Source organism: Phoenix dactylifera, chromosome 9, assembly GCF_051530095.1.
Source record: "Phoenix dactylifera cultivar Ajwa chromosome 9, Ajwa_hap1_PhDact_Kaust_v1.1, whole genome shotgun sequence".
Taxonomy (NCBI): domain Eukaryota; kingdom Viridiplantae; phylum Streptophyta; class Magnoliopsida; order Arecales; family Arecaceae; genus Phoenix; species Phoenix dactylifera.
Genome location: NC_143198.1, coordinates 31,985,148 through 32,001,497, shown reverse-complemented (window position 1 = coordinate 32,001,497; position 16,350 = coordinate 31,985,148). Strand labels below are relative to the sequence as shown.

At 40.1% G+C, this 16,350-nt stretch overlaps 2 protein-coding genes across 5 annotated transcripts; both read left to right on the top strand.

The window, feature by feature from the left end:
• The first annotated feature begins 668 nt into the window (after positions 1-668).
• LOC103719401 (uncharacterized) lies at positions 669-3,941 on the top strand. The gene is made up of 4 exons (XM_039131236.3): positions 669-1,102; positions 1,192-1,359; positions 1,497-2,650; positions 3,367-3,941. The coding sequence occupies exons 3-4, from the start codon at positions 1,519-1,521 to the stop codon at positions 3,495-3,497; spliced, it is 1,263 nt and encodes a 420-aa protein (XP_038987164.3). The 5' UTR covers positions 669-1,102; positions 1,192-1,359; positions 1,497-1,518; the 3' UTR covers positions 3,498-3,941.
• A 3,766-nt stretch (positions 3,942-7,707) lies between these two features.
• On the top strand, positions 7,708-16,046 carry LOC103719387 (protein HEADING DATE 3B-like). Of its 4 annotated transcripts, XM_089925613.1 has the most exons (7): positions 7,719-8,409; positions 8,519-8,588; positions 8,661-8,970; positions 10,509-10,526; positions 11,998-12,962; positions 14,570-14,621; positions 14,732-16,046. In XM_089925613.1, exons 3-7 carry the CDS (start codon positions 8,713-8,715, stop codon positions 15,743-15,745), a joined length of 2,307 nt encoding a protein of 768 aa, XP_089781739.1. In that variant the 5' UTR covers positions 7,719-8,409; positions 8,519-8,588; positions 8,661-8,712; the 3' UTR covers positions 15,746-16,046. The 4 variants fall into 4 exon arrangements, with proteins under 4 accessions (XP_008806826.3, XP_089781740.1, XP_089781739.1 ...); XM_089925614.1 differs by lacking the exon at positions 10,509-10,526 and having other exon boundaries at positions 7,713-8,409; XM_088705042.2 differs by having other exon boundaries at positions 8,519-8,970.
• The last annotated feature ends 304 nt before the right edge of the window (positions 16,047-16,350 follow it).

Sequence of the window (16,350 nt, the reverse complement as noted above, 5' to 3'; positions counted from 1 at the left end):
GAACGAAATATCACACCACTAGCGAGCTTTTTACCCTGCAAAAAATAAACAAAGAAAAAAATGACTAAGAAGGTGGTTGTCAGCTTTGCTGAAATTTCAAAAATATCTTCCTTTAATTTGCTTTGTTGTGGTGTTAAAAACATTGTTCGGTGTAATAAATCTAGAAGATCCCAAAGGAAACTAAACCTATTCATTTCTTTTATGACGGTATGGACGAGAAGATCGATTTGGTTGAAAGATAATGGAGCAAAGTTGCAAAAATTGACAACCGAGCCAGAAGAAGTGGGTCAACGGACGCTTTATATACAGATCAAGTCGGCATTAGTTGACTCCTGTATGATTCAAACTTCTCTCTCTTAATATTGAAGAGAAGGGGAAAGGCAAAGATTAAAGAGTAGGAATGGCACTTTGAAAGAATAGCTAATTTGACTTCCACGCGATCAGTCGCCATTGCAGTCCATGATGGCGAGCTGTAATCATGCGATGAACATACGGCCGGCAAACTGTGTGCAGTAAGAGCTTTTCATAAGAGCTGCCAATTTTGGATCTTTACAACTTCGAGAGTTTCCCCAAAATTGTTGGTTGTTGGCTATGATACTATTTCTTAAGGAGAACAAGAGAGAGTTTGAATCTATCCAAGAGAATCTCTTGCTATATAAGTTGGAACCTAATTTAACTCAAAATTTTAGGTTGTTAAGTTTTAGACCCAATCATTCTATAAACTCTCCACTAATTATGTCAAGAGTGGTGCTCAACCTCTCGCTGCTCTTTTCTCACTGCAGCCTAGTGAAAGTTGGCGCGCAGGGCGCATGGAATAAGCACAAGCAGCCAAAGGAGGTGCAGAGCTTTTCCCAGCTTCAAGTTTTTAATTCATTCTTCAGAAGTCTCATATGCTGCCCATCTCCCCCATCAAATGGACTGGCTCCCAAAAGCCTCCCATCTTTTTAAAAAAATCCAAACACAGCAAAGCATTTAAATAATTAAAAGAGTCCATGTACAACTATAAGTAAGGATCCACTCTGCTTCGCTCCTCTTTATAAGCTCGCATTCTAGCAACAGCCCATAGAACAGAAAGCATCACCTTCTCCATGGAAACTCAAAGGTAGAGAAGCACGCATATTTATATATTCTCCTTCTTTAGCCTCTTAATTCCTTCTTGTTCTTTGGTTAATTATCTCTGTGGCCTTGTAGTTTTGGCGCGTACTATTGTAGTTTTCCGTTGCTAAAACTCATGTAAGCAAACACCGATAGAATTCAGCTACCGGTAGATCTCTCCGAGCTTGTGAGACAGGTTGGGAGATCAAAATTCCTCCGTCAAAAGACGACAGTCGGTCTATTTTGAGCTTCGATCTGCACAAGGTACGAATCGTGACTGCTAAATGGAATAATTTTTCTTTTCCATCAAATTGCATGTTAGATATAACCAAGGCGTTTATGCTTTCTGATAGTACGTGCTTTTGATTAAAACTGTGCCCATAATCATATTGTTATTTCAGGCATAAAGGAACTAACTCGGCAATGGATAGCTCGAGTTGGAATAATTTAACAACCACCAGACAAGATATCGCTTCAATTCCATCGTGTTTATGGAGCAACCTGCAGTATGACGCTTTTTCAGAATCCAATGAAGATTACAGCAATAAAGATCAAGCTTTCTTCACTTCAGGTTTAGAGCTCCAAGGGATTCAGGCTAGCGAAATGAGTTCAAATCTTGACGGAGGTGAGATGGTGGAAATGTTGGCTCCTGCTTTGGACTCGATAAACAATAATCTGGATCTGGAATTCTTGCAGTGCCAACAAGTGACAAGGTTGGTAGCTGATTCTGTTCTTGAGAAATCAAGAGTTGGTGCCACTTGGGGAGATGCTTTACCTTCTTCTCAGCTATGTTCTCTTCCTCCCATCATCAGCTCCAAGGCTGTCGATCCATTCGATAGTCTTACTGAAACTATTGGCTCATCCGCGGAATTACGACTCCTGAGCGACCTTACAAACGACGAAAGCGGCATCTCAGCGATCTTTTCGAGCAGTGAATTAAACATTCATAATTTGGGCTACAGTGGCAATATCTCTTCAGGTGAGTCTGAAAACCATGGCTCTTTTGATCACCACCGGGGCGAGGTGGCCTCAGTCTCACAAGCTTCCTCAAACCCACACCATGCTCAGCCAGGCTTCTCAAACCCAGACCAAACCCATGCTGAACAAGCCAAAGGTAAGCCCATCACCAAGAGAGAATTGGAGGAAGCAGGCATTGAGATTGGCTTCGGGGATGGTCCCAGGCCAAAGAAATCGAGATCAGAGAAGAAGCATTTGGGGTCTTCAAGCATCAACTTCGGTCATGAGAGTGGCTACGAGCCTGACACCGAGGCGATAGCACAAGTGAAAGAGATGATTTATAGAGCTGCAGCTCTAAGGCCAGTGAACCTTGAAGTGGAGGAGGCAGTAGAGAAGCCAAAGAGAAAGAATGTGAGGATCTCCAGTGACCCCCAGACTGTGGCAGCCAGGCTCAGAAGAGAGAGGATCAGCGAGAAGCTAAGGGTGCTGCAAAGTCTAGTCCCTGGGGGGAGCAAGATGGACACCGCTTCAATGCTTGATGAGGCTGCCAACTATCTCAAGTTCCTCAAGTCTCAAGTTAAGGCCTTGGAAACCCAAGGTAATATATTTGATGACACCATGAGCAGTGCCACACTCCCCTTTCCAACACCTTTCAACCAAACTTTTTTCCATGCACTCTTTTCCCCCACCCAAAACCCTAACCAAAAAGGTTAAGGAAAACTAGTCCGGAAGAACCCAGAATTCGAATCATTCTCAGCATCACTGGCTTGCGGTTCAGGGATGTTCCTTTTCCTTCACTCGGTCACATACTTTTTCCGAACCAAAATCCTATTTCCAAAAGCGAAAATGATTTAGAAGGTTCACCTTTTCGATGATATGGTAGTGTTGTTCCTCCTTTTTATCCTAAGCCACCTTTTTACTCCGGCCATAAAGCAACCTTGGTCCAATCCCATTATCATTCTCTTCATCATTAACTTTAAGCCCCCATTTAAAGACCCTGGCCTTTTCTTTTGAAGAGGCCTTTCCCATGCAAACCCTAAACCCGAACACCCATATCATGGTTATCATGATTACTTCCTTTATGTGTTTAAGAGAACATGGCAATGCCCTCGAATTCTTATCTCCTGGACTCCATTACCAAAATTACAAAAGCTTTCTTACACATATATAAAAGTTAAAGGAATCATGACTCCTATGATTAGGAGCCCAAGGCTTGAGAGCTTGGAAGTAATCACCATCTCAAAAATATCTCTCATGCGAGTCTCATTTTTCTTGGGTTTTGCACCCTAATCTTAGTGCTTTCTTTTCATTAAGTGGTGGCACATCGAACCGCCCATGGCCAGAGACATTCCCTTCGGGCGGAGGGCACTGTCCCCTTGATTCGAGCCAAGCGTGCCCTTGAGAAGACCACCAACCATATTGGTTACCACATGGTGGAGATTTAAAAAAAAAAAAAAGAAGAAGAGCCATGCCACTAGCAGTCCCCTCTGCCCCTCCCGGGTCTCTCTCACCTCACCTTAGCCATGAAATTAACCAACTTCTTATGTCATTCAGAGAGAAAAAAAAATAGATCTTGTTGTAACAAACTTCGGGTGTTTGGTGATGTGGATTGCCAAGTTGCAGTCGTCTTTCTTTATCTCTATGTATCTCATGTGCCACTTTTCTTTTCCTTCACTCAAAAAGAAGGGATCTGGTAGCCTAAAACCAGAGGTGCTTGCTGTGGTTGAGATGGTTTCTGAAATTAGAATTTTCTGGTCTGTGGGAAGACCCGGATCTCTCGCATTGTTTCTGCGCCGAAGTTTTGATCTGTGTCTCCGTATGTTTGTAGTTTGTTTCGTTATGCACATTTTGCTCCTTTATAAAGTGTGACATCCTTGGGTCCCTGGAAATTTTGAAGAGCCCACCTGAGCTCTGACTCAAGTTAGTAACATATATTATATATGAGGTTGATAGAATCACGGCATGGCAAGTGAGAAGAAGTTAGTTTTGGTGGACGTAGTATGTCCTTCGTCTACTTAAACTTGGGGAGCTACCAACTTGTGAAAGGGTACAGCAGGCGGTTGGTGGGCTTGGGAAAAGGTCGACCCAGGATGTGACGCAACCCCTCTTAGCAAAACAGCAACCTATCCTATCTTTGAGTCCCGAGGATAAGAGGGCAAGATATTTTGCAGTACTTTTGTCCGAACGTAGTTTCAAGGCCCAGGAGACCACGACCAAGCAACTGCGTTGTACTTGGGCTAAGTCTAGGCCTTCGTCAATTCAAAATAGAGAACTCTGGTTTTCTTCTTTTGGCGTGTGTGAGAGATAGAGAGAGCAAAGGCTCGCATTGTCATTGGAAATCCACAGTCAAAAACCACGCCTACTCTTCATCACACGGCAGACCACATCCACCGCTATACCGATGCATACCAATCATACCATAATACTAAATTAATATACAGTATAGAAAGTATATTGATACTCAGTAAACCAAACCGGCTCTTACATTGAATATATCGACACTACGATTGAATGGTATTATTATGAAATTCGGTACCAAAATAACGAACTTTGGTCTTAAATGTCTTTTCTTCTTCGAAGTTATATGGGGTAGAGGGCACTGCACTGACCAACTCTAATATGCAGCTACTGGCAGCTTGAGCCGTTTTATTCTAGGTCATGATTTCAGTAAGGGCCACCATAACAAAATTTACGTAACTTACAGCTTCTTTATTACGACATAGATATATACAGTAACCACTAAAGAATGGGTGTAACTGTAGAGCTTATGGCCATCATCATGCATTTTGCTGTTTCTAGGCCGTTGCTTGCGTGAAAACAACCAACTAATAACATCCCTAAATGTTCGCTCAAATAGTCATCTGTTGTAAGTGACCCAAAACAATATTAGTCATGGCCATTAAAATTAAAGTTGCTACTTGGTGATTGATGCAAACTTTATGGTAGATATTGGAGAGAGAAACTGCGCATGATTTGTTTGGTTCGCGAAAAAATTCGGCGGGAGAGAAGCCTTTTCATATTTCTTATGGACTTTTCTTTTATGCAACATGCATGAGAATATTATTTTTATGGAAATGCTACTTTTCCATTCTTTTTTTTTGAAAACTCCAACCAAACAAGAAATTTTTCTTCATTAACTATACTTCCATGAGCCAAATGAGTCCTCGAGATTTAGCTCACCAAGCAGGCGACAAAGCAGGTCGGAGAATTAGAGATGCCCAACAAGCAGATATTGCAGTATTAAGCCCAACCCAACTGATTCTCACAAGGGACATGCTGTTTTGGCCCGGCCCATGACAAACTACTTGAATTGAACTTGTTTGCCGACCATTTGTTTCAAACCAAAGTCCATTCATTTATTTTATGCATATTTTTATTTATTTATGATATGGATTGGGTTTGAGTTAGACTTGGATTGGGATTCTATTTGAGTTTAGATCTGATCTAACCCAAAAAATAAATTGAATCGGTTGCAGCCGAGTTAAGTCTAACCCAAGTTACATTCATTAGTGTCCACCACATTTTTAATGCTTCAGAGCAACCAACAGACTACATTTGGTATCATTGTCATTTTTTTTTTAAAAAAATAGAAATATGCATTTCTATTTTTTTAATTTTCTAATAACAGAAAACATGTTTGATTGGCTCTTTCCTCTCTTTTTTTTGCAACAAGGCTGGCGACGAGGGAGAGGTGATGGGGTTGGCGACGTGATCAAGGAAGGATAGGAAAGAGCTCGATGTAGGGTGGATAAACAATCGAGAAAGTAGTAGAGAAAAGAAAAGTGGAGCTGGAGCCGGCGATGTGACTGGAGATGAGGGATAGCTCGATATCAGACAGAGAGATGGCCAGTAAGACATAGGGAGCTGGTGTGGTTAGATGGGGGTGATGGGGCTAAGGGCAAGATTTAACGGAAGAAGAGAGATTGGAATAAGGATGAAAGCCCATTTTTAAAAAATTGGAAGTAAAACTTTTGCACTTTTAATTTTTTTCAAACATAATAAAAGTTGTTTTAAAAAATATAAATAAAACTAGAATAATCAGACATATTTTCTGCATTTCATTGCGTATTTGTATTTTAAAAAAAATACCAAACCGACCCAAAAACATTGACCCCTTGGGGAGGCAAAAACGTCGCCTAGCTACCTTTAATAGCACAGGCTTCTCGGGCTTGTGTGGGCTAGAATAAGCCCATTTCGGCACGGGCTTTCTTACCTTCGGGAAGATCAAGCCCATCTTGAGCTCATGTGCTGTGCTCCGATGGGGAGATAAAGCGACGCTATCGAGCCACGTAGGTAGACCACGACAAGAGAGGTAGGATCTTACCTAACGTGATGTCCTCCAATTGGAACTCATGTTTCAATACTAGGGAAGGGGAAAAGGGATATTGGAGATCTAAAGCAACGATAAAAGCGCATGGTGGGACATTCAAATCGATGATTCGTATCGCACAAGATTCGTGTTGCGCCAAGATTAACATAATTGGGGAAGTAAAGTGAGGCTCTCAAGCCATGTAAGTAGACCACAACAAGAGAGGTAGGATCTTACCTAACATGTTGTCTTCCAATTGGAGAATAACCTAAGTGTTATGTGGCTGGTTGAACTAGGATTTTTCTTTTTTAATGCAAGAAAGATAGACATATATATAGTAACCTATCCCATCAAAAGTGCAAGGTAAGTAACTACAAGGTAAAGATCTACACATCTAATGGATCGTGGTGCCAAATTTTACCTTAGAATCTAGATATAATGATTTTTTTAAATTTTACTTATAAACTTAATTGCATCTGATATAGGTGTATACAGGGATGTTAATTTTGTAGCCAAATCTCAAGATCCAGTTAACAGGTCCAATTTGCAGTGAGGCAAAGAGTCGTGCATACTTAAATTTGATAAGTCTATTTGAGCTAATTCTACTCATAATCATACCATATTTTAGCAAAGTTATATCTATTTTAGGTCATTACCGCCAGCAATTATGCTGGGATAGGTCAGAGTTGGGTAAATTGAGTTTCGATATTCAATTTAGCTAGATCAAAGATTTTTTGGAACAGAATTCAACCATTCAAAAAACAATTAAGGCCATGAGGGGTTATGTCAAATAAATCATAAATCCGGTTTTGTTTACTTTGCTAGCATACATAACATTTTAGATAGTTTATATCCAATGGTCAAGTCGAAACAATATATGAAGTTCGATGAGTCAGACTGTTGGCATCCTAAGGTCCTACCAAGGTGATGCTTATCTGTTGTTGGTTGTGGGTGGCTAATAGTTTGATTAGCAAACCAAGAGCCCAGATAACGTTATTTCTAAAAAGTAGGTTAACTTGGTTAACTTTAAACTGAAAGATGATAAAGTTAGCCACCAGAACTCTCTTCCCTATATACTTTTATTACTTCTTTAATATTTATCCTACTAACTCCAAAAATATAAACCAAATAGCAAATAACATTAACCAATGGTCAATTGACTTATGAGTGGTTACCAATGATTAAATCCATTTACTGAGATTAGGTATTCGGCATTCAAACGCAATCTTAAGAAAAATCTATATATATTTTCCTTAAGAAAAACCCTCACACCAACCTTACGTCACCCGCACGGGCCCACCCTTCTCAGCACTTTTTTCGGGTCCTTTTTCGTAGACCCTAGAGGTGGGAATCCTCGGTGGCATCCCTTTCCCTTTGCCGAATCTATCTTTCTCGGCCCTCCTACTGGCTCTCCTCTCTTCCAGATATTTCTCTTCCTTGCATCGATTCCCACCGACTTCCCCTTCTCGCCTCCGGGCCTCCTCACGCCCAATTCTCGACGGCGATCGGATTCGCGGAGGGTTTTGATCCGAGAGTATTGCGTGCCGTGCGGGATCCGTCGCTGCTTTCCTGGAAAGATTGGACTTTGGCAGCTGAGTTGTTCTCCCGGAGGTGTATTCCGTGGATTTCGTTTCGATTTCGGCCAAAGGATAGGATTTTCTATGGGGGACCACCGTAAGAGCTTTTGCTGTTGCAATCTTGTGCCATGGGTGATCGGAGGTTTGGAGTTTTATTACCCCTTGGCTTTAGGTTGAAGTCGGGAGGATTTTCTTCAGATTTGGCCTCGATTTCGGCGAAAAGTTTGGATTTTCCTACCTGGGGTCTGTGTAAGAATGTCCAACCTCCGGTTTTTGTCGTGATTCTTTTACTGTCGGTGATGAAGCTTTGGAAATCCTTTTTTTTTCTGTTCCGCCTAAGTGTGAAGTCGGAAGGACTTTCTTCAGAGTTCGGTGAAAAATTGGGTTTTCTACCTGGGATTCACTGTGAAAGTGTTCGACTTCTGGTGTGATTTTTCTATCTGGGATTCACTGTGCTACCGGTGATAAGAGGTTTGGATTTTTTTTTTTTCAAACTATAGTTTGAAAGTTGCAAGGAAGAATTCGTTTTATTTCTCATGGGTTTCGGTTCAATAGCTTAGCATCCTTTTTCTTTGTGCAGTTTGGAAGAAACCCTTTTTCTCAGTTGTGACGATCGGAGTTTGAGGTTATTTTGGGTTCAGCTAGAAGAAGCTGCTTGAGAATCAGCTGTGAGGGAATGCCAGAGGTGACAATTCCTGTTTTCCTGTTTCCATTTCCGGGAGTTTGGAGTTGGGAAGTATCTCTTCGAGTTTCGTCGGATTTTAGGGTTTTCTGATGCGATCTTGTGGTAAGTCGGTGAATGTGAGAGAGATGAAAGGGGGAAATCCGGACGATAAGAATATGGGCCCTCTGTTCCCAAGGCTCCATGTGAACGATACAGATAAAGGAGGTCCCAGAGCACCTCCGAGGAATAAGATGGCACTTTACGAGCGGCTCAGCATACCTTCACAGAGGTTCAATTCAACAGCTTCTGCACTGCCTCCTTGTCCTCGCAATGCCAGCACCTTGGTGTCTTCGGCTTCTTTGAGTCAGGTCAGTTCATTGTCACATAAGCTCCTAATCTAGTTCAATCTCAATCAAGTGCTTGGAACTGCTTTTTTATCATGCTGTCATAAGAGAAGCGGTTCGAATTTAATGAGTTCGAGGGGCAAGTAGTGATTGATCATATAAGAGACTCTTGATGAGTGTCAAATTGGTTTCATGGGTTTGCAGTGTTTGTGTTTTGCTACTCGTGATGGTAGTGTGATGTTTGCTATGGCTTATGCTTATCCACATATAGCATTTCAGTGCTTTGGTTGAGTGGCCAGACCATAAAACATAATTGCCTATTACATCCCGAAAATCTTTGTATTTCAATCATTCTTCAATTCCTCATGTTAGCAAGCTTCTTATGGAAAACCTAATGATATAATATTGTTACATTGGTTATCAAACACATAGCATAATGAGGATATATTAAAATGATTCAGAGTTATGTTATTAGGCACCTGTAGTGGTGGTTAATGCATGCGTTCTGAGATAACTCTATTGATTATAACAGTTGCTTACAAGTAAAATTTGTTAGGGAAGAGCATCATAACTGTCACGCCCTAGATCCGGAGCATGACATGGCCGTGCTATTGGAGGGCACAACCCACGATAATACGAAGCTGATATTATATTTAGCCTCCGAATCCATCTCAAAAATAATAGAATAAATAGGAATCCAATTTCATTATCCATTAAATATAACCAATAGTGGTTCAAAGCGTCTAAATCCAAACATAAATACCAAACTCATAATCCTCAATATTCAAAAATAAATCATTGACTGCAAATTCATTACTTACAAGTAAAATTTGTTAGTGAAGAGCATCATAACTACTATTGCAGCTTCCTCTATGGTTGAACACCTAGCTTGAAGTGAGTCTACAATGATGTTCATCCATGGAAAAATGAATGCCGGCATCTTTTTTCTCCATACCAACAAGACAATGACATAACATTTCTTGTAGAAGTGCTTCATACAACAAAATCATGCAGCTTAAGGAACATTTGATTGGATTGTCTTCTCTGGCTCAAGGTTCGAAAACTTGGTTTTGATTCTGGTTTCGACTGGGTTTCTAGAGTTTTGGTTTTGGTAGCTTTGGCAGTTTCAGAATTTTCACTCCAAGTTTTGGAGTTTCGTCAAAAAATTTAAAAAAATTTAAGAAAAAATCAAAAAAAAATTGAAAAAAGGAAAAAAAATGAAAGAATCCGAGAAAAATGATCAACAACATTTTGAAGTATTTTATTATTATATGGGTTCTTTGTTTGTCTGGTTTTGACAGTTTTAGGCTGAAATTGGCATTATGCATAATTCATTAAATATGCATTTTGTATTATGAATATATATTATTTAGCTATCGAACTTTAATTGTTCAAAAATATTACTTTTGAAGCTTTTTATTGACTTGTGCATTCAAATAACTTTCTTTACTTTTTAGAAGAATTAACAAGTATATTAAATTCTGGTATTTGTCTCATATTTTTGTGGTTAAGTGACTGTTTAATTAATGCATGTAATTTATTGTTCTATTTATTTTATGTAGGCGATGAAATATCTTCTGGTTAGTTGTTCTTTCTTCTTTATAAAGTACTATAATAATTAAGAAGGTATGGACCCATCAAGGATTATGTTATTGCAAGGTCGGCGGAACCGTCCCGAATCAGGCGGGAGCCACCAGTATAGTTCCGGCTGTAAAAACGAGATAGTTGCCGAAGCCGGAGAAGGAGAAGAAAAGAGAGAGCGAGTGGGGGAGGGAGGTAGAACGCGTGGTGGCGGACGCTAGCGGAAGGCCGCGACAGTCGAGGCCGCGGCTGGTTCTTCTGTTTCGAACGAAACAAGGGTCCGACTGTGGTTAAAAAATTTTAGAATTTTGAAGTAAAGTCGGCATGCTATCATAGTCATTAAGCTGGAAAACTAGTACATAAAGCAGTGTACTGTTGACCCCAAAAATGGAAACACTGATGAGGTTGAAGGGTTAATCTCCTAAATGAATTGGAAGTTTTATTTTCTTCTAAAAGCCGATAAATAGGAAGGTTAACCTTTTACGTTGATCAGCAATCAGTTATTTGCAAATTCTTCAGCTTCTACATGGGCTTAAGTTGTTGTACAATGTCATCTGTTCTCCTCCTGATGTTTTCCACATTTGTCATTCTTACATTCTCATTCCAATGTTAAAATTTTTATAGCAACCCACATGCATCACCACACTGAAGGAGACCTTTTATTATACATTCTATGTCAAGTGTTCTGTCACTTTGAAGCAATTTTCTGAATCTTAATTGTCATTACTTTGGGAAAAAGCCTAGCAATTTTTTTAATAGTTTTTTCATTTTTCATTGTTTTAAATCTCATCATCCTACATTTTCTTGGTAATAGGTTCTTGTTTTGACAAATTATTATGCCGGCCTATCTATTTCTGAACCAGTGGAAAGAAATATTCTTACCTCCAGAGAAGCATGTTGCCTCTACATCTCAGCTCGTAGATGTAGTTTATTAGTCTATTTTAGCACCATAAGATCAACAAATAGAAGTCCAAGGCCATCTTGGGATGAGTTCTAGGATGTTAACTGCTTTTCATGCTTCAACCTCTCTAAAGCAGCAATAAAGAAGTTAATGCCTTTACTTTCTTACCATCAAATATGACCAAATTCTACTTTTAACTTGTCACTTTGACGTAAAGGATTTCCTCCAAACAACCATCAATTACGTGCTTCTTCACCCCATTTCAGGTTCCCTGATTCATTTTTTTATGCTTTTCATTAAGACATGTTTGACTGGCACTTTGGTGGCTTGTCCTAATGAGGATGTGCATACAATGTTAAACACCATCTTTGGTCTTCTTTATGGTCTTTTTAACTCATGCCGCAAGCCTTTTCTCTATAGCAATCTGGATTAGATATACTTTGTTAGCCTGAGAAATGTATTCTTTCTGAAAGAAAAACATACACTTGATTTAGAAAAAGCTAGATGTCATTCCATTTCTTATCTTACATTAGTATTAGTTGATTAATCAAGTGTACTACTGGCTGTAGGGGTGCGGGCAAGAGAGGAGTGTTTACTCTCCATTCTACATGCCCGCTCATACACCTGTTCATTCATCTGAGAGAGTTAACTCCCATTCCTCTGATGGAATGAATCTCAATGCCGCAAGGATGGAATTTGAGCAAAGATCCATAAAGAATATGAGTAACAGAACTTTGAATGCTACAGGACCAGTTGCTGAATGTAGTTCACTACATCAACATGACACCAAGGCAAAGAATTCTTCTGAGAAGTTGGATGACGAGGATGATTTTAGGGTTCCTACCTTTGTTCGGTCAGGAATTGGTGATATTGATGCGCCTGCAATGGGGCCAGAAAAATTAACTCACTTTTCCAAGAGTCCACTGAAGAACACCTCTACTACATTCAATTCTTCACTTCAACACCCAAATGCTAATGATGAGCCCCTGGAACAAAGCCATACTTCGAGAAATTTTGATAGAAACCGTGGTGATAAAAAGCCTAAAGAAACTTTAGAGATCAAAGAACTCAAGGAAAGGTCTGTACCTCACCAGGCATCGGGAGAGCCATCAAACATTGCCAAAGTGCCTTCAGATAGACATCACACTAATAATATAAATGTTTTTGACAAGTCACTCCATGGAAGAACAGGATTTTGTCAAGAATCTTGTGGGAATGGTGTTATAGATGGACCGAGGAGCTTGAATGACATCAACTCAGTAGAAAATTGGGATGCTTCAATGGCAAGAATTGAATCAGCGCCCAAACCATCGCTTGGGAACAGCTATAGGACTTCAAGTATGGCTGACAAGTGCAATGAAAAAGGCTGTGATAATGAAAATGACACATTGGAAATGAGAGATGGAGAGAACAACGATGAAGCATCTGAAGCTTCGATGGTGGACTCTATTTCGGGCTTGGAGATATCTCCATATGATGTTGTTGGAGTAATTGGTCCAAAGCACTTCTGGAAAGCGAGAAGTGCTATTGTCAAGTAAGCACCATGCTATTTCTAGTTGTTTGCATTGTCTACCATTTGCATTGTTACAATCTATAATGTTTTCCTGCTTTCCTTATTGTACTGGTTGGTGTTTTCTACCAGTTGAGAAATGCTTGAACATCTATTGTTACATATGTAATCAGTTGCATGCAAGTCAGTATGAATATTGGCAAGAATCAAGTATGATTATCCTATTATGACTAAGTCTTCTACCTGATTATCATAGAGAGTTGTTGACAGACCTTTCTGATCTGTTAATGTCTCCTTTGAGAATTTCCTTTTGTCTAGGGAGGAAAGTCCACTCTTTCACTCCCCTCAACCCCGGATTTGGATAGTCTCTCTTGAGTGCTTGCCAAATAGCCTAAGCCACAACAGATTGGTTGTAGAACCCTGTTCAATCCATCAGAAAAATCTTCTTTTACAAGCTGTCTTTCTGAACCTATTTGATATGATAATGCATGAATGACCATGACAATGATAAATCATCTATTTTGATGGCATTCAGATACAAAATTGATCCATTACTGATCAATAGTAGGCCTGTTATGATAAAGTAGCAATTGCAAGTCTTGTTCCGGAGCTTTCCAATACCCAAGATCACCCAATTTGGACGTAGGGGTGATAAAATATACTTGCAGTAAGAACACTACCTCTTCCATGTATCAAATTACTACCTCTTGTGATGCTTCATTTATGTTAGTCCTTCTTTCTGTTCTAGTCCTACATAGAACACTATTGCATTGTCCTTTCAGCTATAAGCCTCCAACTCTTACATGTTTCACCCTCTTTGTCGCCCAATGTTCTGATTATTTGAGATGCTGCTCTGTCTTGCTCCTCGTTTGTTTTGCATCTTATTGTTGCCCACTTTCATCAGATGTCATCCATCTTATCCTGGCTATAAATAGATTCATAACTTTTAGGTGTTTGTTGCTGCCTTTTACCTGCTATCTTTCATCTCAAACAACTATTGATGTCAACTCTAGGTGCTGTGTTCATAATCAAGGCAACTAGGGGCAAGAGAGTGGCATGCTATAACCGTATCACGTAAAGGAGGTTAACTGGTGACATTCAGCTAGGGAGGAACCCTCCAGAAGTCTCAAATGGAAAAAACTCTAGTTAAAGAGAGATGTTGATAAGGAATGATGTTGGGAAATTAGTTCTTCTCTATGGCAAGATTATAGACCAAAAAGTCATATTGTAACACGGTCACATATATAAACTTCATGTATCATATTCAGTTGGCATGCTATAAAATATATATTTAGTTCTTTGGACCTCCACATTCAAATTTCTGAGTAAGCCCATCTACTTGACACACATTCAATCTAGTGTATCATATAATCCTGATGAATGCTAAGGGCATGCTTTTTCTTAGTCCCACATAATGCTGCTGTAGTGCTTAGTTAGTCATATTTTATTTTTCAATTAGTAAATAGTTGATAAATATCATAAAGAAACACTTGCTAAAACTTTGTCATCCTGCTGATTAATTGATTGTCAACTTTCTCGCATTTATATTTCGGATGCTATTTGCTTATCATCGTTGCTGGCTTCTCTCTTGGTTTTTTTTAAAATCTGTGCTTGTTCTTAATTTCTTGCAGTCAACAGAGAGTTTTTGCAGTACAAGTTTTTGAGTTGCATAGATTAATAAAGGTTAGTCACCCTCAAAACCATCCAAATAACTAGAAAACACTTTATCATGTGCATAGAACATGAGGCTAGCCTCATAGCGGTGACTGATCTCAAAATCTGACCTCAAACAGGTTCAAAAGTTGATTGCAGGATCACCACATCTGCTTCTTGAAGGCAATCCTTACTTAAACAAATCTTCAGTGGAAGTACCAAGTAAGAATCTGCCACCTCAAGGAAACAGAAAGTCTCAACTGCAGGCTGTTAAACTCAAAGTTGGCTCCCAGAAACCAAACCAAAATGCAGAGTGTCTGCTAGAGAACCCTGGAGGAGCTCCACCTCTTCCATCTCATGAAGATAGAGTTAACCGAGGTCCTCATGATCAGGTTCCAAGAAATGGACCGTACTCTGGGCCCTCCCCACCTATGTCCATGGCTCCTGAGAACAAACCAAGTGCCTGGTGTTTCCATCCGCCTTCAAACCAATGGTTGGTCCCTGTTATGTCACCTTCAGAAGGACTTGTTTATAAGCCTTATACCGGACCTTGCCCTCCAACTGGTGGTTTCATGGCCCCTGTATATGGAAGCTGCACGCCTTTGAGTCTACCACCAGTAGCTGGAGATTTCTTGAACCCAGCTTATGGTGTTCCAGCATCTCATCAGCCTCAAAATATGGGTGTTCTCTCCGGAGCTCCTGCTATTGCTCCAAACTACTTTCCGACTCCTTACGGCCTTCCTGTTGCGAACCCGGATATTTCATCCTCAGCTGACAAACAAGTAAGCCCACTGCCTGGCTCAAAGCCTAATGTCCAAATTGACCGGCAGTCGTGGAGCTCAAATGACATGCTACATCCAAAGAGTGAAGCATTTTCAGGCTGTCTTTTGAGGTTTCAGGCGTCTAAAGACAGTGAGTTACAAGGGAGTACAGCAAGCAGTCCTTGTGAGAAAGAACAAGAAGGAACAGATGCATTGCCTCTCTTTCGTATGGCCCCAGCGACAGACGGTCCAACTCGACCCTCACAGTTCAGGGGCAGGGGCAATCAGGCTCGTGTGATTAAGGTTGTGCCTCACAATGCCAGATCCGCAACAGAAACAGCAGCACGTATTTTCAAGTCTATACAGGAAGAGAGACAGCAACATGAATTGTAATTGGTATATATCTCCTGGTGTGCGCTTCCCAAGCTTTACGTGGATGTAGCTGTGGGCACAACTGATGTCATCTTGGTGCCTGATGATGTTCCCTGGCCATGGTTCAGTATTTGGTATAATATAAATAGGTTTCTAGTGTCTGATCTGAAGTTGTTTACATGTAAATATGATCTTCTGACATCTACAAAAAATCAACGTTTTGTGGCGTTTCTTTTCTAGTTGTTGTGCTGAGCAGAATTCTGTATGATATTGTTTTGGAGAATCGATTTTAAATACAAGCTTTGGTTTGTAAGAGTGTACATATTGGGGTTTACAACAGCTTTTCTCATGTGGATTCCATATTTCATGGCGAGACAGCTTGTTCATGACTATGGGAAAATCATCCTCAAGGTTGCAGATAACCTTGTCAACCAGCTGAGAAATGAATCTAAATCTGAATGCAGTTCTAGCTTCATGCGGTCCATCGAAATTCGAACTAATGTTTACAGGTCACTGCTACCTGTACTAAGCCTAGGATTCTTTCCAATGATGTCTTCATCCGTCGGTAAAATTTTGTTCGATTTTCAGTGGTTGCATGGTATTATCAGTATTTCTGTATTGAATAA